Source organism: Bactrocera tryoni, chromosome 2, assembly GCF_016617805.1.
Source record: "Bactrocera tryoni isolate S06 chromosome 2, CSIRO_BtryS06_freeze2, whole genome shotgun sequence".
Taxonomy (NCBI): Eukaryota; Metazoa; Arthropoda; class Insecta; order Diptera; family Tephritidae; genus Bactrocera; species Bactrocera tryoni.
The window spans coordinates 78,011,074-78,036,169 of record NC_052500.1 but is presented as its reverse complement, the minus strand read 5'-3'; the positions used below and the strand labels follow the sequence as shown (position 1 = coordinate 78,036,169).

At 35.6% G+C, this 25,096-nt stretch overlaps 1 protein-coding gene across 1 annotated transcript in view; it reads right to left on the bottom strand.

Annotated features, from left to right (window-relative positions):
- LOC120769090 (protein obstructor-E) overlaps positions 1-20,948 on the bottom strand; it is a 73,587-nt gene extending 52,639 nt beyond the window's left edge. The window contains exons 1-2 of the mRNA XM_040095949.1: positions 20,861-20,948; positions 17,942-18,000 (exon numbers count right to left, since the gene is read on the bottom strand). Of these exons, the coding sequence (XP_039951883.1) occupies positions 17,942-17,981 (40 nt within the window). The 5' untranslated portion in view covers positions 17,982-18,000; positions 20,861-20,948. The remainder of the gene's footprint in view (positions 1-17,941; positions 18,001-20,860) is intronic.
- Positions 20,949-25,096: the final 4,148 nt, after the last annotated feature.

Genomic DNA, 25,096 nt, shown 5'->3' with positions numbered 1-25,096 from the left:
TTGTAAGGGATATAATGTGAACAAATTTGTTTACAATCAAATATTCCTGCAATATTGAGTGTATGCTAGTCTCACCAATAACTATAGTTCCCTCAATCTCTCGATAGTTTACATGACGATCTTGCAAGATCAGTTTGCTTTTAGCATCAATAGTTTCCAGAAAAACAATTTATTTTGTACGACCTTCCCGAAATATATTTTGAAGCTATCTACGACCTCAATTGAATGCATCATACTATCGATAAACAGTGGTCCTTTATGGAGCTTCATCGTTAAAAATTTAAGTGAGTTCATCTACGCACTCTTAATCCACATCGAAAGTTGTAAAAGATATTGGCGCGAAAATGTTTGCGATTTAATTCCATTTTTTTGTAGAGTAGAATATTTTAACTTACTGTAAATACACACACTTGCTGTAAGTCAAACCGTTCTGAGTATGCATTCCATTCCATTTTTTGGTCGAGAAGAATATTTTAAGTTACTATGAACAACACAAAACCCGCTCGTATTTCAAATCGTTCTGTGTGTGTATACTAGTAAAAATTATCAAACTATAAGATACAATTATGAGTTTCAAGATTGCTACACTAGTGTTGTCAAACTCCGAAATAAAAAGGGCAACCTACTTACCTTCGCATGCCACTATAGCAATTCAAAACTCCTTCAGATTTCCTTCTTCTTCTCTATAGAGATTCCCTTAGAAACCCTTTTCTAACTCGAAAGTGAAGCTCGGTAGGTTTCTATGAAATTAGAAAGACAAACTCCTTGTGTTGCCAGGAAACTTTAAAGATAGTATGTTGTACAGACAAAGCGCGAGACTACAGTGAGAGTGTAAATTTTAGGCGGTAGAAATTAGAGGCGTTATAAGTTATGACTTTCAATATCGGTTAATTAATAAAAAAGGGCGGAAAGAAGTGATTCAAAAAGGTAAATAATTCCAGGATATTAATTCCAGACATTTGATTTCAGAAAGTTTGACAAAAATGGGTCAGAAGAAGCTAGCCAAACAAGTGGGCATTTTGAAAGAATACATACATTTTATGTCATTACGATGTCGTGAGATGATAATTTCAAACTTAGCATTTTGCATTTCGAATAATTGATAAAAAAGAGAAAAAAGAAGTGATTCAAATAAGAAAGAAATTTCAGAATGTTAACTTCAGACTTGAGGAAATTTGATAAAAAGGAGTCAGAAGAAGCTAGCGAAATAAGTGGGAATCATGAGACGATCAATACATTTTCTCTCCTTGAGATGTCGCGAAGAGATAAATGCAAGTTGTCCATCTTCATTGTAACCTGGAAACGGCTTGATTATATACTTAATCTTCCAACGGAGTGATAACATTCAAAAACTCTTTAAGTCTCCTTTAAGATCAACTTTAAAATTTCATTGTTATAGATAGCGATCAATGACACCAGTAAGTTTTCCACTTTAAAATATATTACTTCGATTAGGATGAAGAAATCGCAGAAATATTAGGTGCTTATACCATTTATAGTACCTAACCAGCTATTCAAGTTTTTAACTTTCCCAATGGTATACAAAAAAGAGTGCGACATAAATGCCGCATTACTAAAATGTTGCTTCCAAATTTGCCTTCAATTAAAAAGTATAAAAGTCGCATAGAGGAAACCTCGAATTTAACCTCAGACCAGCACTATTTAATTTACTATTTATACATACATATTGCATAGACCGCCATTTGTCGACAACTAATTTGGTCAAATGATTCAACTAAATCACCGACAAGGTGCATACATGCATATACACATTTAAATGTAAACAAAATAAAGCAGCCAATGCAAATTGTTGCCAATAATTAAGTGAAAGCGGACTAAAATCATTTTCTAATTGTTGAATTGCGGTGAAAGAGACCACAGCAAAGCGCATGCATAGCTATTGAAACAGTTATAAAGCACATATGTGGGAATAAACATATAAATACATTTATATATACACATATATCAACATAGTATTTGAATTGTATGGACATACTGACATTTAGATAGTTATTCAGTTATATACAAGGAGATTTAACTGTTTTAGAAACTATAGAAGTGCCGGTATATGTTTTATACATAATATATATGTAAACATATATATGTACATCAACTAATATATTTGCGCATATCAATGTGTTTAATATAATGTTTACCCACATCCTTCGTGCGCAACAAGTAAGCTGCACGTAAACTGAAATTAGCGTTCAACAATTAATTGAGCTGACTATTCCCTTTTAGCTAACGCGTTTAATACCTGGGTTGAATTGTTGCTGCGGTAACCTATAGCTGATTATGGTTTTGACGATTAAATACCCTACAGGAAACTCCAAATTAATTTGAAGTACTTTTTTATAGGTCTAACCTAAGCCAAGATCAAGTAAAAGAGCTCCGAAATGCACGAAGGATCTTTTCTCACACGGTCTCAAAAGGAATGAAGGATAGTTGTTGGTCTAATGGCAGGTCTTAGCGTACTGGCATCACATGCGAGCCGGATGGTCATAAGAAATGATGATATTATACATGCATAAGGTGCAGGAAAACAGGCATCTGTCCAGCCTTATCTAGAACACATCTTAGATATCTAGAAGCTTCGCAAGTCAAGTTGCTATTAACCCGCTCTTTAAATTCTATAAAGCCTTGACGTCCTGTATAATGACTCTGCAGCTCAAATTAAACCGAATCTCAACCTTGCACTTTAAAAGTCCAATAGGTCTATATGTATACTTGTATGACGTGACAGCTGGTCAATATGACCTAACATAAGCTTAACACCTTTTACCATCTCATAATATTGACGTACTTTTTACTGAAATATTAGAAACTACTATGAAGTTAAAACTATTGAAACCTTAAGGCTGTGAGCATAGTGAACTTAATACGGAAAAAGAAGCTGAAAAGCTGATTTAAGCGAGAGAAAAGCACATTGAAAACTTGCTTCATGCTTTCACCATTGTTAATGACGATCACATCGATAAACTTAAAGAAACAGTACTTGAAAGTCGTCATGTTGGCATCAGAGAGATTGCAGAGGATCCCAACATCTGGGATCAACATATTTTGGTTAATGTATTGGTTGTTGTATCGGTTAATGCTTTGATTAATGTATTGGTTATTGTATAGGTTATTGTTTTGGTTAATGTTTTGGTTAATGTTTTAGTTAATGTTTTGGTTAAAGTTTTAGTTAATGTTTTGGTTAAAGTTTTAGTTAATGTTTTTGTTATTGTTTTTGTTAATGTTTTCGTTAATGTTTTAGTTAATGTTTTCCATAATGTTTTGGTTAATGTTTTGATTAATGTTTTTGTTATTGTTTTTGTTAATGTATCGGTTAATGTTTTGGTTAATGTTTTGATTAATGTTTTTGTTATAGTTTTGGTTAATGTTTTAGTTATGAAGTGTGTAATGCTAGATTCGTAACTAAAGAGCTCAATCTTTTGCAATAACGACGCCCGATAGAGTTGGCAAAAGAGATGACAAAATGGCTGAGTACTTTACATTCATCAAACGCACTATTACTGATGTCGGGAGTTGGATTTGTGAATATAACGTCGAAGCGGCCCAACAATCTAGCGAATGGCGCTCAAAAATTAGCCGAGAAAAGCGAAATTGGTCGAGGGAACTGAAGGCGATTCCAGCCAAATAAATGGAAAATTGGATTAGACGCTGGCATGCTTTAATATTGTGAAGAGCTTATTTCGAAAGCTATACAAATTTTTGTATTCTTCATCAGTCCAGGCCAATTTTGATCAAACCTATAAGCAACGTTATATAAATAATTCCAACTAGGTAGACCTTTAATATATATTTACCATTTAATTAATACAAATACAAGTATACAGACTCATACAAACAGCGCTTTGATAACAAAATATTAGCGTCTAATTGTCTAATCCAGATAATTATTATATTTCACAGTGGGCAACAATTCCCGCTTTCGACCCCAACAACAAACCACTCACTTATCGGTTTAAAGATATTTAGGTATTTATACACACATCAGCAAACATTTAGTTACATAATTGAAACTATGCATGCATTTGTTGCGCAATTTAATTTAATTGAATGTTCAGCATGGATTCATGGTTCGGTATGTTTGTGAATTGCGCAATATTTAACACGTCGAACGATTTTAAAGTTTTGGGGCAAATATGTAAATTGTTGCAATTAGGCAAAGTTCACTTAATTGGCAATAATTGATGAAATTAGATTATGCTAAAATACATACGAGTACAAATATAGACAGGTAAATTTCTAATTTGGAAAAGTATTTGCATGTTTGCGATTATAGCGAGCAATTGCCGCGAGCTGGGCGCTAAAATTGGCAGATGTGATAAAAACAGATTTTTTCGGGAGAGTTTTCTAAAATTTAATTCAAATTGGAAGCTGGTAGGGAATGAACGCGCGCCAATTAAAATGTGATCCATTAAAAGGAACAAAACATGCGTTTGATCGGGCTTATTGTTGGATTTAGGTTATCCACTTTGATGACATCCGACCAGAACTCCTGCTACCAACCAAACCATTTTATTGATAAGCATTATCTAGAATATCCCTGTAGCATATACGATTTTCTAGAATTTTCTTGTAATGCTATGGAAATCTTTGATCATAATCACTCAATTTAACTGGTAGAGGTGCTTTTTTCAATAGCCTTTTTGACAGATCACGTGTAAGTCGGGTAAAGCTGTCATGTAATTTTTGCTCGGTATTGTTTCGCAACTTATGCCTAAACAATTTTTACAAATCGTTCAACTTTATTACGAAAATTCACGTTTTGTAAAGAATGTATTTCGCGCACGGCGCTCAACTTATGGTCCACATAATCGGCCTACTGAGCGTACTATTTGCATTACCATCACCCATCTTGAGACTTCGCATTCATTATTGGATAAAATTCGACCGAGTAAACCAAGTCCAGCACGCTGTGAAGAAAATATGGCAGCCGCAGCTGAGAGTGTACACAAAGACCATGGAGAGTCGATTTGGAACCGTTCGCAGCAACTCAGACTGACGTGTGGAACGACTTGACGCATTTTGGGTCGAGATCTTAAATTGAAAGCATACAAAATACAGTTTGTGCATGAACTGAAGCCACTCAACCTATATAAATGACATTGCTACGCTCTATGGGCTTTGGAAAGTTCCAAGAAGATCTGACGTTTTCGAGCCAAATTTTGTTCAGCGATGAAGCCCATTTCTGGATCAATGGGTATGTACACAAACAAAATTTCCGCATTTGGGACGAAGAGCAACCTGAAGAGATTCAAAAACTGCCATTTCATTCAGAAAAAACAACAGTTTGGTTTGGTTGTGGGCCAGTGAAATCATGGTCCATATTTCTTAAAAATGATGCCGGTGAGAACGTAAACGTCAATGGAGTCCGTTACCGCGCTATGATAACCGATGATTTTATGTTTTAAATTGAATCTTGTGATCTCGGCGACATTTGGTTTCAACAAGACGGTGCCACTCCCACCCATGCCATCTATCAATTTATTTATTGAGAGAACACTTGGGTGAGCAGAGTCTAAGGCTATACGGACAATCCCGTTTCGATTCAAGCCTTTTAGCAAAACGTCACGCAAGTCATTCGCCAGTTACCAGTCGAAATGCTCGAACGAATCAACGAAAATTAAACTCAGCGGATGGACCGTCTGAAACGCAGCCGCGGCCAACATTTCAAAGAGGTAAATTCAAAAAATAAATGCCAAAAAGTGTTCCTTCGAATTATAATAAACATTCCCCATTAAATTTCTGTACTTTTCCATTAAAATAGTAGGCAACTTCGAAATGGATCACCCTTTAGTTATAGATATACAATAAATATGTGTTTCAAAGGTTATTTAAGGCTTAAATATATGGATATGCGATACGGACAAATATCTGTGAAATCCATCGATTTTGGATCAACCTTAGGAGCTAAACTAACCTAAAATAAATATACGACTCTATTATTCAGAGAATTGTGAATGGAGTTCGAAGTGAAGCTCAACGAAAAAATTTATTATTTCAGAAGGCCTGCGTAACCATGATAAGAGAAATTTGCATATTTCTTTTTTTCGCTCACGAATCTATGATGCGATCTGAGTATGTGAATCAGTAAGATGTGGAGAGTTACAGAATATGTATATGTATATGGCGCTATCATACCGCAAATTTTGATATTATGGCCGAAATTTATTTTGCGCCCGAGTTTAAAATAAAGGCACAGATGTTATGGTGCGCTTCAACCTAAATGCAATACTGGGTGCAGTATACGAAGTAACGGTCTTAACGTCAACTGCCAAATTGGACAAATGTCTAAGAATTGATAATCTAATTCTACTTGACTAGGTTATAAATTAGCCAAACAATGTATATAAAATCGAAGAGGTGAATCACTCTCTTTAAATGGAAATTCTGTTTGAAAGTCTGTAGATTTTCTGTCCGAAAACGGTTATCGTATAGGTTCGGAAACTATATTGTTGCGGTCTACCAAGAGATGCCATAACTTGATTATTATTCTATTATATCCATATGAGTATTCTCAACGTCAGTGGAGCGCTATTGTTCTTGTGAGGCTTTTTTAGTATATTTCATTCATTTTAAGTGTAAACAACAACAAATTTTCCGCCTCAAAACTGTCGAACATTGTGACCGAAAAAGTGTTTTTGCGGAGAGTTCTTCTTCATTAATTTATTATGAAGAAAACATCAGCCAAAAGTCATTGTATTTTGGTGAAAGCCCTCGATGAAGTTCCTCTGACTCAGCGAACGTAGCAAAAATTGCGTTTTTAAAGTGCAGAATTTGGTTTCGAAGACGACCTGGGCGACAAAAAATCATGAAGATGAGTAACTGGAAGCATTACTCTTAAAAAACTAATCAGAAGAAGATCTTCAGGAGTCACTGAAACAGCCATTTCAATATGTTTAAAAGCCAAATCAATGCAAAACTGAATATCCACGAAGCCAAGGTAATCTGTATTTGATGGAATCAGAAATGCATGCTCTTGTATGACCACATGACATCATTACGGGAGGTTACCGTCAAAAATTCATCAAATTAATGCAGCGATTGCTAAAAACGACGAGGTAATACTTTTTCACTGGCTTTAAGTTGCAAAACCTGTTAAAAATTAGTTGGAAAATTGCGGCTGGAGTTTTTATTCACCCTCCTTACAGTTCAGAACTTGCCATTTCTGACTATCATTTCTTTCGATCGATGCAGAAAGCCCTCACTAGAATTCAATACGCATCAGAGAAGAATTTCCAACATTGGCTTGATTCATTCTTCGTCAACAAGCCGGCGGAGTTCTTTTGAAATGGCATCCAAAAATTGTCTGAAAGTTGAGAACTGTTATGGTTGCAGATGGACAATACTTTAAATTATACTATTGTACATTATTTTCATAAATAAAAGTTCAAACTTTGAAGAGAATCGCATGCAAACAGTTATAGACCGAATAATTAAATGTTATGAGATCTGTAATGTCCATATCGATGGTCAAAAAGTTTCAGCAGTCCTTTCAACATCGTTTTAAAGCAATTATATCTTCTTATAATCAATATTGCAACAAAAAAAGTTCTGCTGCGTATCAAAAGCTAACTTTCTGCTTTGATCAGCGACAAAAGCCATATTGCTTTTCGACTCATTGCTCATGCTACAAAAGCTTTGACACCATTCATTACCATGAAAGGTACGTATAAACACGAGCAACTTCCGCGAAATTGCACACACAAACACAATCTCAACTGAAGGTTAAAGGCTCTGCCCGCACCACCTGGCCCAAACCAGCCAACAAGCGACAGACAAACTGAAATGAGCGTGCAAAGTATGGCTGCTCAAGGTGAACCGTTGTCAGCCGGAGGCTGTATGTCGTCGCACAAGATAGTGCGCGTAAATGCACATAAAAGTTTACTATTTAGCAGAAAAATGAGTAAATACATGCACACACATGCAGGCATATACATATGTGTACAGATATATGGAGCTGGTGGATATGGTGGAGAGCTGTATTGATGTCAATATCGTGTGCAAAATCAGGTTGCTTGTAATTGAACTGACTTTAAGTGCGCTTTTGTTGTTGCTGCTATTTTGTTTTACTTCAACATTGTCGTGTTGTTGCAGCAGGTGCATTTGGCTGCGAGTTTGCATTTTCATTGCAAGGCTTCAATGAGGCATCGAACGTTGCCAATAATTAGTGCATGACTCAAGCGCACACGCACACACACACACACACATACAAATACAAATACACGCACATGCATGCAGCAAGTCAATAACAGTATTAAACGAACTACTGGCATACAAGTAAATAAATAATGGCAATAATGGACAATGTCAACAGCATTTGCCAACAACAAAGTCACAGCTGAAGAAACTCGAGCCAAGCCTTTCGCCGACACGTCAGCGTGCTGCAAGTATGGCATGACAGGCATTAAGCCCGACAATGTTACAATTTGACAACAATAACAACAAGTGTGATTATTAAAATTATTCAAAATATGAAATAAGTATAACGAGAGAATAAGCAATAATTAATAGAGAGTTTAAAGACATGACATGACTAGCCGTCATTGGTGCAAAAGTTTTTACAACAACAATAAAAACATGCAAAAACGTTAACTTCGGTTGCACGGCAGCGCTAATGACCTTCACGGGTACGTTTTTTATAACAAAAAAGTGTAAAAAAATATTTTTATTTAATTTTGAATGATCATTTTGTATGGCAGCTATATGCTATAGTGGTCTGATCTAAACAATTTTTTCGGAGATTGTAAAGCCACTTTGGATAATAATCTGTGCCAAATTTCGTGACGATATCTTGTCGAATTAAAAAAGTTTTTCATACGAAGACTTGAGTTTTAGCGGTAATTTTGTGTGGCAGCTATATGCTATAGTGGTCTGATTTAGACAATTTGTACGGAGATTACTGCTTTGCCTTGGGCAAAACTTCATGCTGAATTTTGTACTGATACCTTCTCAAATAAAAAAGTTGTCCTTACAACAACTTAATTTGGCTCAATCAGTTCTTATGGTAGCTATCAGCTATAGTGGTCCGACATTGGCGTTTCCAACTAATGACCAGCGTCTTGTGAAGAAAAGGACGTGTGCAAATTTTCAGAACGGTATCTGCAAAACTGAGCAACTAGTTCGCGAAACTATATGCAGATGGACATGGCAAACCGACTCATCCCTGAGTTAATAATAGTGTATTAGATAGATAGAAAATAATTTAGGTTTTGCACTGCGACCTAGCAACTCTTCATGGTGTGGGCCGCTACCTCAATGTACTCTTCTAACCTTGGAAGATGTCGCAGAGCGAGCTGTTTCGTCGGCCAGCCTATTAGAGACTACCCCATTATGCCCAGATAAGTGTACATGGTTGCAAACTGGTGTGCACGGTAGCAAACTGATAGGTGGTTCAGCCTTTTATACACTTCTCCACTAATAGCGATTTTACCTTATAAGATGAGATCGCTTCTAGTGCCGATTGATTATCGCTGGTTGCGATAGTTGCGATGGAGATTGATTTCTGCACACTGCTTGAAAAATGCTCGATAAACGTATTATTGGTACGGATAGTTTGTTATGCGGTTCCGTAATTCCTGATCCAATGCTTTCCGGTAATAGTAGGCCGAGCGTGGAATCACTCCGCCTTACTGCCGATAGTAATTCTAAACTTCTTTGTAAAGTTTACCCTTTTCGTTACGCCATCTCGTCGAAGAAGGGCCATTGATGTGTCTTCCCCTTAGCCCTTCATTTGTTGAGGCGACATTATCTTTCCTTTATCAAAACCCCTCCTGCCATGAGCAGCATGGTGTGTTTCGATGCCTGCTTGATCCCCCCTTTGTGAGCTCCAACATGACTTCAAGTGCTGCGGTTGGGCAAGTGCGCATTACCTCTGAAGCGCAAAAGCAGGCGAGTCTTTGCAGCTTCGATAGTCGAAGGCCTATCGAAGAAAAAAAAACATACTTTGTTTTAGGAGTTTATAAACTCTTAGCCTAAGTCCGAAAGGATCGTAGCTCAAGGGGAATGTTGGAGGTGGATACTTCTCTCCGGAGCTCTTTCACTCAACTCTTGCTTCAGACTGCAAGACCACTGCTGTGTCTTTCAAGCAAAAGTGGTAGTCAATAACATGAACTTCTCAGATGCAATGCAGCTTTTTTCAGGGAAGTATGCATTTCTCCGATAGCTGAGCCAATATACATGCCTTGGGCTCGCTGGCAGTGACCTCACTTGCAGTAGCATCCAGGCACTAACATATTGGACTTGTATGGGTGCGTGGTTACTGCATATCGCAGTCGATGAACTTGTAAGAGAGGGCACTCTTACCCAAATCCTATGAGGACGCCAACGAGTCGGAGTATCCATGCCTTTGTCACTTCTGGTCTTATGGGCTCTACGCGAGCTCAAAAGCATTGACCTACAATACAGCACTCGTGCCCTTGCGAAATCTTTCTAGAACATAATAGGTCTATTAAACTACTTCGGTTCACATCACCGCAATGATAATTGTTCTAACTGAATACTGTCCTACAGACACTCAGGCAGTGAGTGTAGAGATTTTGGAGGACAGAACTTGACAAGGTTGCATGGAGGAAGGTGGGCCGCAGACATCTAGATACTTTTTTCTACACTATCAAGTTTTCGTCAGGCTAAAATTGAAGCTTTGTATGAAACAGCAATCGATATTAACGGTTTCAATAAATTTGTGGCACACTCAAGACTCTTGGTCAATATACGACGATCTTTTTGACCCATACCTATGTATTAGTTAGAGATATCCAAGCCCACAGTCGCCTCTAGCTGTTGAAGTGGACTTATTAGTGGTCTCACGAATATCAGCCTGTTTACCTTAACTAACATTTCCTAACCTAAACCTCAATGGATGCATACATATATGCATATGTAGATCTTGTAAGATCGTACTAAGACTAGACTCTCCGGTATATGGACCCCGAATACCTCTAATTTATCAAATTATTTAAAAAAGCATTGAAGAATTTGACAAAAACTAAATCAGCATTTTGATTTCAAGCCATACTAAGTGAATTATTCCACCACTAGAACCATTTTCAGGTTATTCTTCTTCTTTATTACCGTAGACACCGCTTACGAGTACATAGCCACAACAGCGCTCCAGTCGGTCTTTCTTTTCGCTACTTGGCACCAATTGGAGATTCCAAGTGTATCCAGGGTCACAGTAGTCATTTTCAGGTTACATATACTAAAAACGTTGCCGAATTTCTTATCCGATGCGGGTCAGGCTTGAAAAATTGCAATATCAATATGAACAAGTTTAAAGAGAAGGCAATAAATTATAATTAAATATGTGCAAAAAAAAAAAAAATACTTTTTAGTTCCCAGTTCAATAATAAACATTTACGCCTCGTAAATATCTTACATCTGTTCTTCGTTTTTCGAAGTGCATAAATGTTTATTAAGAGAAAAATAATGGCATGATACACACACATGCACAAATCTATCGGCATTTACATAAACTTATGTGCAATGCTTATCGCTCCCAATCAATATTTTCCGTTGACCCATTTTGCAAATTGCCGAGCTCATAAAATCAAAGCAAACGACCTCGATTGCCAATTCAAGTTGAACCAAACTTTACAACTTTTTCGGCAGCCGCTTACACACCCATGGACATATGCTGGCGTTTACATACATTTGCATACCACAGCAGATAGTTTGTATGTGTGTGTAAAGAAATATCATTTGAATGCATCAATAACTCCGGTAAATAGCTGTGCAACGAACCCGAAAGACGTGTAAACCGCTATATTCATAAACCCACATTCGTGTGTGTCTGTAAGTGTACATATCCATGGTATATGAATTGGTGTGCTGACCACTACGTGCCGGGGCGTGTGTGGAATTTTAAGTGCGAAAGCGGCGCAGACATTTGCGTTCAGCCGAAAAGTTTCCATTTTGCATGCTCCGATGAATGCATAGTGGCTGCTCGTCTTCGTCTTACCGGACCGCCGGTCTCATTCTATTGACCAATAAGTGTTGCTACCATATGAGGTGTGGTGAATTGATTGCTGTGGAATGCTTTTCGAGCTTGTGATTTACTTAGCACACACAAACATATTTGGTGGTATTCAGTACTAACTTTTTCGATTTTTTTGGTCGAGGGAAAAGTTTGGAGTGTGAATCCAACAGGCTACGATGATTCAAAACTAGATTTTTATAATCTCAGGACAATAAACTTAGTTTTTGAAGATTTGATGATTTGATAAGATGCTTAGCTAGCAGTGAAATGTGCAAACAAACTGTAGACCTCGAAACACTAGCATCGTACTAATGAGTTTTAATTTCCTTCTCTGCCATCCATCTAACGCAGAAACCACAACATTTGTTCAGTGTTTTTCAACGATGAGAGAGAATCTTAGGTTAGATGGCTGATCGATGATTGCACCTGAACTTCCATATGTAGTCCTTTATGAAGCCATAGAAAAGAAGAACTCCTGTGTTCAAACTTACAAATTAACAAAACGCTTAGCAGCCAATACAAATTTAATTTCCACTCCCGCTAGTTCGGTGGTTTGTTTGTTGATATGTGCTCCTCATGGTCTAGGTCAGGAATTCACTAACGTGGGACAGCCAAGAAGGAAATGTTTAGTTGTTTCGACCTCATCTTCTTCCATGCAGCTTCTGTAGATGGCGTCTGGTAAGATTCCCAACTTTACAACATGGACGCTAATAAGACAATGGCCTGTTAAAAGCCCAGCACCTAGCGAGAGGCTTGCCTTACTGAGAGCAAAAAGGTCACTAGATCTCTTGCAATAGATCTTGCGCCAAAACGTTTTGGCGACAGCGCATGTACCGATAGGGGCCAAGCTTCCGCGGAGCCCAGCCTTTTAGTGAAAGAACACTAGAGGATATGGGAGCACCGAACAGCTCCCATTGTACCGCTAGCGGTTCTAGGTGGCCTTTTCTTGCCAGCTCATCAGCTTTACAGTTTCCAGCGATTCCACTGTGGACTGACACCCATACCACTCTTAGCACAAAGACCCTGGATGCTATTAGTAGCGAGGTTAGGCACTCTTTGTCCAGCTCTGAATACACTGTTAATGAGTTTAAGGCTAGTATCGACGCTCTGCTATTTGAGTGAATGGTCCCTTCTCTAAAGGAGGCTACACTTCGGAGCAGTAGATCTTCTGCTATCTTAATGGCTGCAACCTCGACTTGGAAAACACTGCAATAGGCAGGAAGCCTGAAGCTGGAGTTTATATAGAGCTCCTGACAGTTATCCGCTCCACCAACCTTCCCAACAAGCATTGCCCTTCTCCTTCAATGGGTTCTTCCCACCTACAACTCCCTCGCCAGTATATGGGTAGTGAGGAGCCATGTTCCAAGTGATCCGTGATCCGAGTGTTCAGACACATTTTCTTTTTGGAGCCCAACTTTCACTGCCATACACCTTTCGGCAATATGTGCAAGATGGCGTTAAGTGCCATGATTGGAGTGGACCTTAGTACACCACACATGCTGAGAAGCGCCGGCCGTTGAACGTTTTTCCTTGCAAGTGTGGTCTTTTCTAGTGCCCTCTACGACATAAAGACTTTGTAGAACAAAATGGGCTTTGACTATGGTTTCGTGGACCCAGAGGACCACTTTGGTTGAGAGACCTCACCTTTTGCCAATGGCTCCTCTACAGCAATCGATGCCTTTTTTTAAGATTTTTTCAAAAGGAATTGAATTTTACGATAAGTATATGAGGCTATCGGCTATAATCGCGTAAGCGGTGTCTACGCCAATTAAGAAGAAGATATGAGGCATAAATTCTCTCAAGTAATCTAAAAGTCTGTATAACAGTGAGTGACGTTGGTTTGGTAAAGGACTTGAACAAGAAGCATAAAAATCGATCAATCATGCTTCAACAAGAGCTCATATATTTGTATGATATATTTATCATAGGCCTTTAAGCACATCTGCCAAACCAGCCTTACAGTGACTTACGTAACTTGGTAAACAAGCTCAAAGCTTTATGATATTAAATAAGTAGCAGTGATTTTATCAATATTTACATGTTGTCAACGAATAAAGCGTATAAAACAATATTGATGCCAAACAGGTTCGGATGAGGCAACATAAAAAAGCCCCAAAACCAAAGCCCATAAGTAGCGGCATGCCGCTAGTAACAGCAACAGCAGTAAACACAACAACTGCAAAGACACAGCTAGCTGCGAACAAAAATCACTTTCACTTTTAAGGTCATGCCAACCAGATTTGCTGTTGTTGTTTTAACCAGCCAGCAGCATCAAGTTTCATAACAAATCAAAGCAAACCAAGCCGCAAATACAGGTTTGAGGCAAACGCACGCGAGAGCGTAGAAGCGGGCGACAAACTCACAGCCAAGCAGTCAATCGCTCAGCCTCCTCTAAACAAGACAACGGTGGGCAGACGACGTAAAGCGTAACATAAAAGTGGTAAGGCTTGGTAACTAATAGCTACTATACAATCGGACGACTATTGATGACTTACTGATACCTCTGCAGTTGGGAGTATGGCTCAATGGCTTTACGTATAACTTCGCTTGACAAATACGTCGCATTTAGATATGATGCGGGTTACATGTGGTGCTGGCGACCATGACAGCAGCATAATAACGGTTATTGAGTGTCGTTAACAGTTATTATATGAAATTAATACAACTTGGCATCGAGTCGTTTGAAATCCTTCAGAGGCGTTGGTGGCTTACAACCGCAAATTGTGGCGGTAACTTCATATGGAAGTTCCGTTCACTTAACGGTTGTTAGTCGATATGATGGTAGCTGTGATGCTCCCCCGTTTAATGAATTTGTTATTTTTGCGGCGATAACCAAGTGTCATAACTATTGGCTCATATGTCGGCAACCTGTCTCTGCCTAGATACAAGTTTTATTGATGCTAGGTATTGCTAGCATTTAGTATTAATTCTTGTTTTTTGCTTTTTGTTTCGTATGGCTTTTTGCCTAGTTTGGCAGTGAATTAATGAATGTGAAATCGGAAATACTTAATGTATGACGATTTGTGCAATTTTCGTCTGATCGACTGAGCGACGTATATATATTAGACTGTATGCAGAGTAAAAAGCTGTGAAACTAGCTTATAATTTAGGATTAGGATTTTAGTAGAACCCGGGGCTTGCGGTTGCGGCATTCTGACACATGAGTATGATGGGCTGCCACTCAACAGAAATGGCTGACGTTCTAATGTCGCAATCGCCCTCGTCCCGTTGAAACCCTGGCAGGCCTCAGAGTACGTCCTCCTCCTCCGGCGTTGTTAAGTTGACGTGGGATCTGAACGTTTAACCTCATAAAGGTGTACGTCAACTCTCGCCTTGGTTGCGTTACTGAGTCAACCTTGGAACCATGAAGCGACTACCTATCCAGGGAACGGATAGCGGCTCTGAGTGGGAACCCTATTTCCATGTACACTAATAAGAAAACAAACGTTGACCGAAAGGTGACGAAGGGAAGTGAATGGATGTCGAAACCGATACCCAGAACTGTCCCGGGTGGGAGTGCTGCTCCTGGGATAAGAAAACCGTCGCTGGTGAAATACAGCAATACCGATACCCCAGTAGCATTTCTATATCAGGCCACTCTACGAGTAATAGGATGAGGGTAGCCGGTGAAAACGCGGCGGTAAGCGGCGTGTGTAGAGCTTTCATACGCGGCGGAGTCGCCAAGACTAGCAAAAGAATCTCTGCTAGACTCATGAATGGCTCTACAAGCTTCTTGCCGAAGCAAGACAGCGCTAACTAGGAAGCTGAAGGCAGACCGTCGCTTGGCGGCCAAAATCGTGGAACGCTAAGGTGCATTCTGGTAATTTGTCTGAACTAAAAATACTATTTGGAGAACTGCAACTTAAGATTTAAGTAAACAAGATCTCTGTGTGGTTTTAAAGACCGAAAAAGTAAATGATTTTTTGATAAAAAAAGAATTGCCCTCATCAGCCACTCTGCATATTTCAGTAGCCGAAATCTAGACGCTGCAGTATATTCGTACAAATGACATAAAAAAGCTTTGAGTTCGTTGGTTGGGAGTTCCAAACGTTGTATTGAATGTAATGGAACCTTCTTCTTCTTCTTAACTGGCATAGACACAGCTAACGCGATTATAGCCGAGTTAACAACAGTGCGCCAGTCCTTCCTTCTTTTCGCTTCCAAGCGTAACCAGGTCCTTCTCCGCCTGGTCTTTCCAACGGAGTGGAGGTCTTCTTCTTCCTCTACTTCCTCCGACGGGTACTGCGTCGAATACTTTCAGAGCTGGAGTGTTTTCGTCCATTCGGACAACATGACCTAGCCAGCGTAGCCGCTGTCTTTCTCTCTCGAAAACTCGCAACGTCAACTCATCAGTTGTTGTCATCGTCGAAGCCTCGGCACTATATAGCAGGACGGAAATTATGAGTGACTTATAGAGTTTGGTTTTTGTTCGTCGAGAGAGGACTTTACTTCTCAGTTGCCTACTTAGTCCGAAGTAGCACCTGTTGACAAGAGTTATCCTGCGTTGGATTTCCAGGCTGACAAGGTTGGTGGTTTTTACACTGGTTGGAACCTTCTAATGGAACCTTTGTTGAATAAATAAGAAATAAGGATAAGATAATGTGCGTTTTATTCTATATCGAAAAAAAATCGGTTATTTTTAGTACACCCTTCGTATGTCGCGGGAATACTATATTAGTGTTATGCGTTATTTGCACGAAGCTATTCGTAAAATGAGACCGGAATTAAGGGCCACAACACTTAGTTTTTGCACCACGATAATGTACCGTCGCATACTGCAGTGATTCTCTGAGAGTTTTTCGCCAAATTTTCAAAGTATTTCGTGCCGCTACCACCGCATTCGTCTGATTTAGGTCCGTGTGACTTTTGGCTATTGAACAAACTCAAACGGCCGCTTCGGCAAACCCGTTTTTGAGTCAGATGAAGACACGCGTAATGTAGCCGATTCCGAAAATTCACTTTAACAACTATTTCGAGGATTGCAAAAAACGTTGGCATAAGTGTATTGGGGTCAAAGGGTATTACTTTGAGGGAGACGACATAGATTTTGAAGAATAAATTAAAAAATTAATATTATAAATAAAGTCTTACTCATAGCTCATAGTAGTTCACCTACAGCCTTGCATTACCAAAGATTAAACTATGATTTGTGAGGTTGGATTTGGTTTGTTTATGAGGTCGTTCTTAAAGGGATCTAATTTGGTCAGCTTCTAGCCGGATTGTGGTATCTAAAACTTTTACATAATACTTAGATCAGACGAACCTTAAAAATATAAGACCATTTCGAGTTGTTGCGTTCGATAGAGTGGAAAGAGCAGAGGATATAGTATTTCTTGCATTGTTTGTTATGTACAAGAGTACGTAGGAGCTATAATGGTGTAATGTTTCTGAACATCTAGCACAAAGTATGCTGTTATCATACAAAAAAGGCACATTTTTCAAGGGTTAATAATTTCAAACAGTTTGCCGAGTTCATTAACCGCATTCCTATTATCGGCTGATTTTTATATAGTGAGTAATTGCTTCATCCCTTTTTTGTTCTCAAATTATTCGGCTTGTTGCAGTGCTCAAACTCCCACAAATTGCATATTCATTTGACCTGTCACACATTCGCACTCATTAAATTAAAACTACTCATTACACATTTAAACAATCACTCACTCATTAACTCCAATTATTTATGTAATTGCAAGCAGATGCATAATATTTTATATATGCACATACATATATAGTAAATTATATGCATAAATACATGCATAATACACATAGATACTGTATGCATTTACTAGATATACAAGTATATGTGTATGTACGCAGAAATTTAGTTAATTGTTAATGTTAAATTATTCAAATTGCAAATTAAAGCCGCTGATTTGTATGTATTTTGGTGATATGTGTGTATAAATTGACTGCGAAATGCATTTGTATATGTTCTGGATATGTGCTTGTACTTACCAACAACAATGGCGAATATGCAAATTTTCAAAAACGCCATTTTATTTACTGCAGCAACACTGTAACGATTTGTATATTTGTAATTTTATTGAGCTGAGCACGCGGTTTGTAAAATGAAATCAAAATTAATTGCACAATCAAATAAATAAAATGGTTAGAAATTTATTTAATTCGCGGTATTTGCTGTGAAATGCACAGATATTCGATTTTTTTATGTTTATACTCTTGCAACCTGTTGCTACAGAGTATAAGAGTCTCTTTTTTATTTTATTTTTTTTTTTTGTAAAAAGGTTATATGCTTTTTCTAAGCAGTTATGAGTAATTATGATTAAATATTCAAGAATTTTAATTCAATTAAAGCATTTTAAATCTCTCTTTAATAACTCTTTTAAAGTTTCAAAGTAAAATAAAATAATTATTATTCTACATAAAAATTATAAAATTTTACACAAAATTTTTTTTTGTTTAAAAATTAAAAAAATAATAATTATAGTGAAAAAAATATTTTTATTTAAGAAATAAAACATGTGATTTTTTTAGCAACAAAATTAATTTTCTTAGAAAACTTTTTAATAAAAACTGGCAAATTCATAGAATAAAATAATAAAATTTTGTAAAGAACAAGTATTGCTCTTTTATTTTTATAAAACTAAATTTTTTAGAAATATTCAATTTTATTAATTAAAATTGAGACTTTTTTAAACAATATTAAGAACATTTTATAAAGGAAAAGTATTTTTTTCATCAAAATTAAATCAGTATATTTATGTATCTCGGATTACTAAATAAAAATTATAAAATTTTACGCAAAAAAAATTCCATATTCTAAAAAAGATATTTTCTTTTGTAGGAATAAGTTTAAAAAACCTTTTTTGTTAAGGAAAAGAAAAAAATATTTTACTTACTAACTAAAATATTTAATATATAAAATTTATTTTATTTACTAAATAAAATATTTAATTTTATATAAATTATTTGGTGAAGAAAAAGCATTTCCCTCTTATTTTTATAAAACTAAGTGTTTTAGAAAAAGTTAAACTTTTTAATTATAGTTAAGAATTACGTTTTAATTATATTAAAAACATTTTGTAGATCAAAAAATTTTTTTTATGAAATTCAAAATAAAATACTATAAAAAAAATTATTAGCGAAAATTTATTATTAAAAAACAAATATTGAGTTATTTTCAAATAAATATAAGATTTTTTTTTACAAAATGTCAATGAAAGAAAAAAAAAACTTTATTTTTCAAAAAAAAAAAATAAAACTGTTCAAAAAAATTATTTTCAAATAAAAATAATTTTTTTTTACAAAATCTCAATGAAAGAAAAACAAACTTTTATTTTCTACACAAAAAAACAACAAATATATATTTGTTTAAAAAAAATTAAAATTATTTTCAAATATAAATAAAAATGTTTATAGAAAAATTCAGGGAAAGAAAATCGAATTTTAATTAAAAAATAAAACTTTTCAAAAAATGCGAAATTATTTTCAAAAAAAATAATTTTTTTTACAAAATGTCAATGAGGTAAAAACTAAGTTTTATTTTTCAAAAAAAATAAATATATATTTGTTTCAAAAAAATTTGAAATTATTTTCAAATATAAATAAAATTTTTTATTGAAAAATTCAGTGAAAGAAAAACAAATTTTTGTTTTAACAAAAAAACAAAAAAATTTCATAAAATTTTCCAAAAATTGGCGAAATTATTTTCAAATAAAAACATTTTTTTTTTATACAAAAATTCAAAAAAAGAAAAATAAACTTATATTTTTCAAAAAAAAAAATATTATAACTGTTAAAAAAAATATTTAAAAAACAAAATAATTTTTTTTATTCAAACAGAAAAACAAACTTTTATTTTCCACACCAAAAAAAACAAATATACATTTGTTTCAAAAACTTTGAAATTATTTTCATAGATAAATAAAATTTGTATAGAAAAATTCAGTGAAAGAAAAACAACAACATTTTTTTTAAATATAATTTTTCAAAGAATGTGAAATTATTTTCAAATAAAAATACAATTTTTTACACAAAATGTCAATGAAAAAAAAACGAACTTTTCTTTTCCATCACAAAAAATATAATTGTTCACAAAATTTGAAATTTTTTTAAATAAAAATAAATTTTTTTATACAAGTGTCATTAAAAGAACAAAAAAGTTTCATTTTCACAAAAAAAAAGTATAATTGTTCCAAAAAATTTGAAATTATTTTAAAATAAAAATATTTTTTTGATACCAAAAGTCTTTAATTAACTGAAAATCATTAAAAAAGTAAAAAAAATCAATTGGAAAAATTAAACTTTTTAAGACATTCAACAACGATAATTTTTTTTAAAGATATCAACTTCTTTTCTTGCTTCAGTATTTAAAATACATTTTTTTAAATATAAAAGGTGTTAATTTAATTGAAAATGATTCAATTACTAAGAGAAAAATACATATTTCATAACAAAAGAGCATATGTTCTCACAAAAAAAAAAGAAATAAACAGAAAATAATAATAATTTTATTTGCATTAAGCCTAAAAACGAAAATATGTTTTTATTTTATTTTTATGCACAAAATTTTGATTGCAACACAAATTAGCCATAATTAACACTCCGCTTTTTATGAAATTGCATAGCACCGCCGCGCGTTTTAATTAAACATTGTTTTGCCATTAAAAAAAAGTCCATAGAAATTATAAATTTTTGCATTCGTGGCAAAACTTTTTGCACATTTCATTTAGCACAGCACAGTTTGTTGAAGAATTCTTTTGATTTAATTTATTTTTAACACCGCATTCGCATGCGTCAAATGTTTACGCTTATGTTTTCGTTGATATTATTTTAAATGTATTTATTTATTTTCGAATTAAATTAAATTTATTGGCATTTTTAACATTCTTCTACGTGGCTTTTTTGCCATACCTGTTTTATACGTTTCTGTATATTGCTTTCTTGACTTGTTTTTACACTTCTTTTAAGCCCTAACCCACACTCAGCGATCGCAGACTAGCCACGACTAGGAGCCGCCACCAACTTCTCACCACATTAAATACATGTTTTCAGCGGTCGCCTCTGTTGTTTGGCAGCGCTTTGACGCATGTGTACCAGTATTGGCATGCAAACACTCACATACATACCCGTAAAATGTTTTATATTTAAAAGTTTGGTATATATGTATGTGTTTAAAAATATATGCGCGTGAATAAAAAATATTCAAGCAGATGAACGGTACAACTAAAATTTCAAGAAAACCAAGTTTTTTGTTGTTAATAAACACATGCGGTTTATTTGCCAATTTAGTTGCCGTTTGCGGGCAAAAAACTTCAGTGTTAACCTACACAAGCTGTATTCGATTAGTTATTTTCACAAAATTATATCTTTACATCAATTACTTGTTCAATTACTTGTTCGATAAGTTTTATTTTTTATACCAAAGTATTTTTATACCATTTGCTTGTTCGATTCGTTTTTGTTTAAGGTTTATACCAGTTTTTATACCAAACTTGGACAGTGAAGAATCGAAAAGCTACTGGTATAAAAAGTATAAACCAATATTATGGTTACAGATTTGCCTAATAATTTCCAAGTACCGTATTACAAACCAAGTGATATCTTACACTAACAGCCGTCCAGTCGTCACTTTTAAAGCATTATACTTTTTATGCCAACTGCTCGTTCAATTCGCTTTTTTTCAGGATTTATTTTTAGGGCACTTTTTATAACTACTTATACCTGGCTTTAACGAATAAAATTGTATTACCAATACAGATTTTCTTTTTCATTTGCCAAGTACCGTCATAAATACTTAGTGATGCCCCAAACTACCTGTATGCAATTCGTCATTTTATGAAGATTATACCGATGTACTAGGGGTTCGTTCGATTCTCTTTCTGAAAGTTTATTTTTAGACCAGTTTTTATACCAATGTGGAATTAATAATCGAAAAATCAACTAGTACAAACTGGTATAAATTTCAAACTTTTATATTAGCAGTTTGGTCGACTAGCTTTTCTTCAGGTTTTATCTCCAGACCATTTTTACTGCTGTAGTATACCTTTTATACCAGTTTATTGTTCGATTCTTTTACCTTAAGAGCTTGTTTTTAGACATAAATTTTTACTCAATTTTGACAATGGAGTATCAAAAATTAACTTGTTTTAAAAAGGGTAAACTGATCTTATAGAACTGTAATTTGAATGCCAGTTAATTGTTCGATTCTTTCAAAGTTTCTTTTAAGACAAATTTTACCACAATTTGGATAATGTATATTAAAAAATTGACTGACATAAAAAATGTAAACTGATGATATAAGACTGTTTTATACCAGTTGATTGTTCGGTTCTCATACCTTCAGAGTTTGTTTTTGGCGAATCAAAAGTTAACTGGAATGAGAAGAGGCTTTGGCTTGGAGGCATGTATCGCACAGGTTCGGTGCGACTTGCCGATGCTAGAAGAAAGTTTTAGCAACTAAATTTTCGTTATACTTCCACTAAAAAATTTACACTGCAACCTCTTCTATCTTGAATTTTTAGAATATTTTTTCAGTAAATTTTTCTTAGCATTCACAACCAAATAATTAAAAATTTAACATACCCATTTTCACAACAGTAGCGTATTTGTAACTTACGTCAATTTTTTGCTGTTGTTTCTTATTTGCTTGTATGTACAAAACAATAGTTGGTGCAGTGCAATAATAGCCGTACTGCGCATGCGCAGGCGCAAAGGTGGCTCAATTCAGCAGGACAAGTGAGTTTCAAACCTGAAATGAATATGAACAATGAATTTGAAAGAGTAAATTGAATTTGTACAAAAGAAAGAGTGTGTGGAATTCGAAGAGCGAGTTAAGAGAATATATTTATATGCTATACAAATACATACATATTTAAATATTTGTATATTCATATCTATAATATTGGTGGGTTTGTTTTCATAGGTAAATTTCAAATTCTCTAACACGCCGGCCGTTTGCACTGAACTGAGCAAAAGTTGTATTGCGATAGGTGGCGCTAGTGTCGTGGCAAATAAAGAGCTAAATAGATCAAATGGGAAGATACAAAGCACCAGAAGCAGTCCTTGCTGTCCCTTTTGATGTCTATATACGGAGATAAATTTTATTCTCAAACAATGGAATTCAAAACGTCTAACCTAAAATATAACCTAATGTCTATCCTAAAGTCTAACCGAAAGTCTAACCTAAAGTCTAGCCTACAGTCTAACCTTAAGTCTAGCCTACAGTCTAACCTTAAGTCTAGCCTAAAGTCTAACCTAAAGTCTAGCCTACAGTCTAATCTAAAGTCTAACCTAAAGTCTAACATAAGGTCTAACCTAAAATCTAACCTAATGCCTAACTTAGAGTTTAACTTAAAATCTAACCTAGAGTCTAACCTAAAGTCTAACCTAAAGTTTAACCTGAAGTCTAGCCTAAAGTGTTGGAATTTTTTTTGAAGATATTCATCTGGACTTGTATATCTGATTAAAATATGCAAAAGGTCAACCATTACCTTAGTGAGAAGTCAAAAGTAAATCAAAAAGTTAGTTAAGATTCGCCGGCTGATCACAATGTTGAAGTTCGTTTTGAACTACTATATATAGTCTTTAGAAAAACCATAAAACAGACCTCCTGTAACCGGTCTCATAAGTGAACAAAGCGCCTTGAAGTCAAAACAAATCTACTTAGACATTTAATATTTATCACCCCTGCTTAGTTGAATATCTGAAAGTGTGAGGCTCCCAGGTGTTTTAGTCTTGATCTCACAAAAGCGGGACAATCAAGAAAGAAGCGTTAAGATGTTTCTTCCTCGTCTTTTTCCAAACAGCTTGTACAACTGGCAACCGGTAAGATTCTCAGCCTTACACTTCACCTTATCTGAGCGCCGCTAGGGCATTGATGAGTTAGAACGGCCACAACTAGAGAAAGGATAGCCTTAGTGAGGGCAAAAAGCTCCCAAGACCTTTTGAAATCAATGAAATCAAACTTGAGCCACAAGGTTCTGATGACAGAGTTTGCATTCTCGCGAAGTCCAAGTATCCACTGGTAGATTGAACGAAAAATAGCGGAGCACCGAGCCGTTCTTGTTGTACTTTGGGCGAGACTAAGGTACCTTTATTTGCCAGTTCGTCCTCTTTGCAGGTAACTGCGATGACGTTGTGTCCTGGTGGCTTTAAGAAACATGACCAAATATATTCAAGAACATTTTAAGGAACTTTTACTGCGATCTTGCTATTCCCTAATTAGAACATTATAAGCCCTGAATTTAATTTTGTTTACAACGTTTTATGAACTTTGGGGATCTATACTAAATCCGGTATTATACAACCGGAGCAAACACAAACAAACAAACAACCTTTGTGATCTCCCACTCTTGAGCTCTCACACTCTTCAGCGCAATTTTAAGTACGTACAAGCAAGTATCAGGCACAGCTTTAACTGCTAACTCTTTTATAATCAGCAAGTGAGTGTATAAATACACACACATACACATGCGCATTGACCAAAATAAAAAGTTGTTGTAAATCCTCTTTGGGTCATGCTCTTTTAAGCCGCTTATAAGCGCGGCCACCAAACAGTCGCTGAACAAGTAGCACCCACAACTTGCAATTACCGCTATCAAAACAAGCCAGCTCCATGTAAGTGCGAACAATTACACACACATACCCACATACATATACATATACACGCGCATAAAATATAAAAATACTTGATCTGCCTCGCCTTCAACGACAGTCAACAACTTGTCTGTGCAAGTTGTCTTCTCATTGCTGTCAATATCTTACTTTTTACCATTTTTCACCTTACCCTGTCTCTATTACTTCTTCTTGTTTTTCTTCGTTTTCTTTGTCACTGCGGCTTGCGCTTAAGACTGTTGCGTGTGCGCAGCTAAACCGGCTTTAAGTACATGTTTAAAAATAATTCAAGAAACCTGTATTGCAATTGAAGCCAAAGCGCAATAAAAGTAAGCAAAAAACAATAACAAAATACAATAAAAATAAGTAAACAACAACGAAGAACTGTTAAACAGCTGGTTAGTTGGCTATCATTAGCGAATAGCTGCCATAAGGCGAGGAATAATTGGAAATCCATACATAAGCAAGACAAAACTTGGATAATGCAACAAGCGAGAATATGGTCAAAACGGAAATGACCAACTACTGGCATGC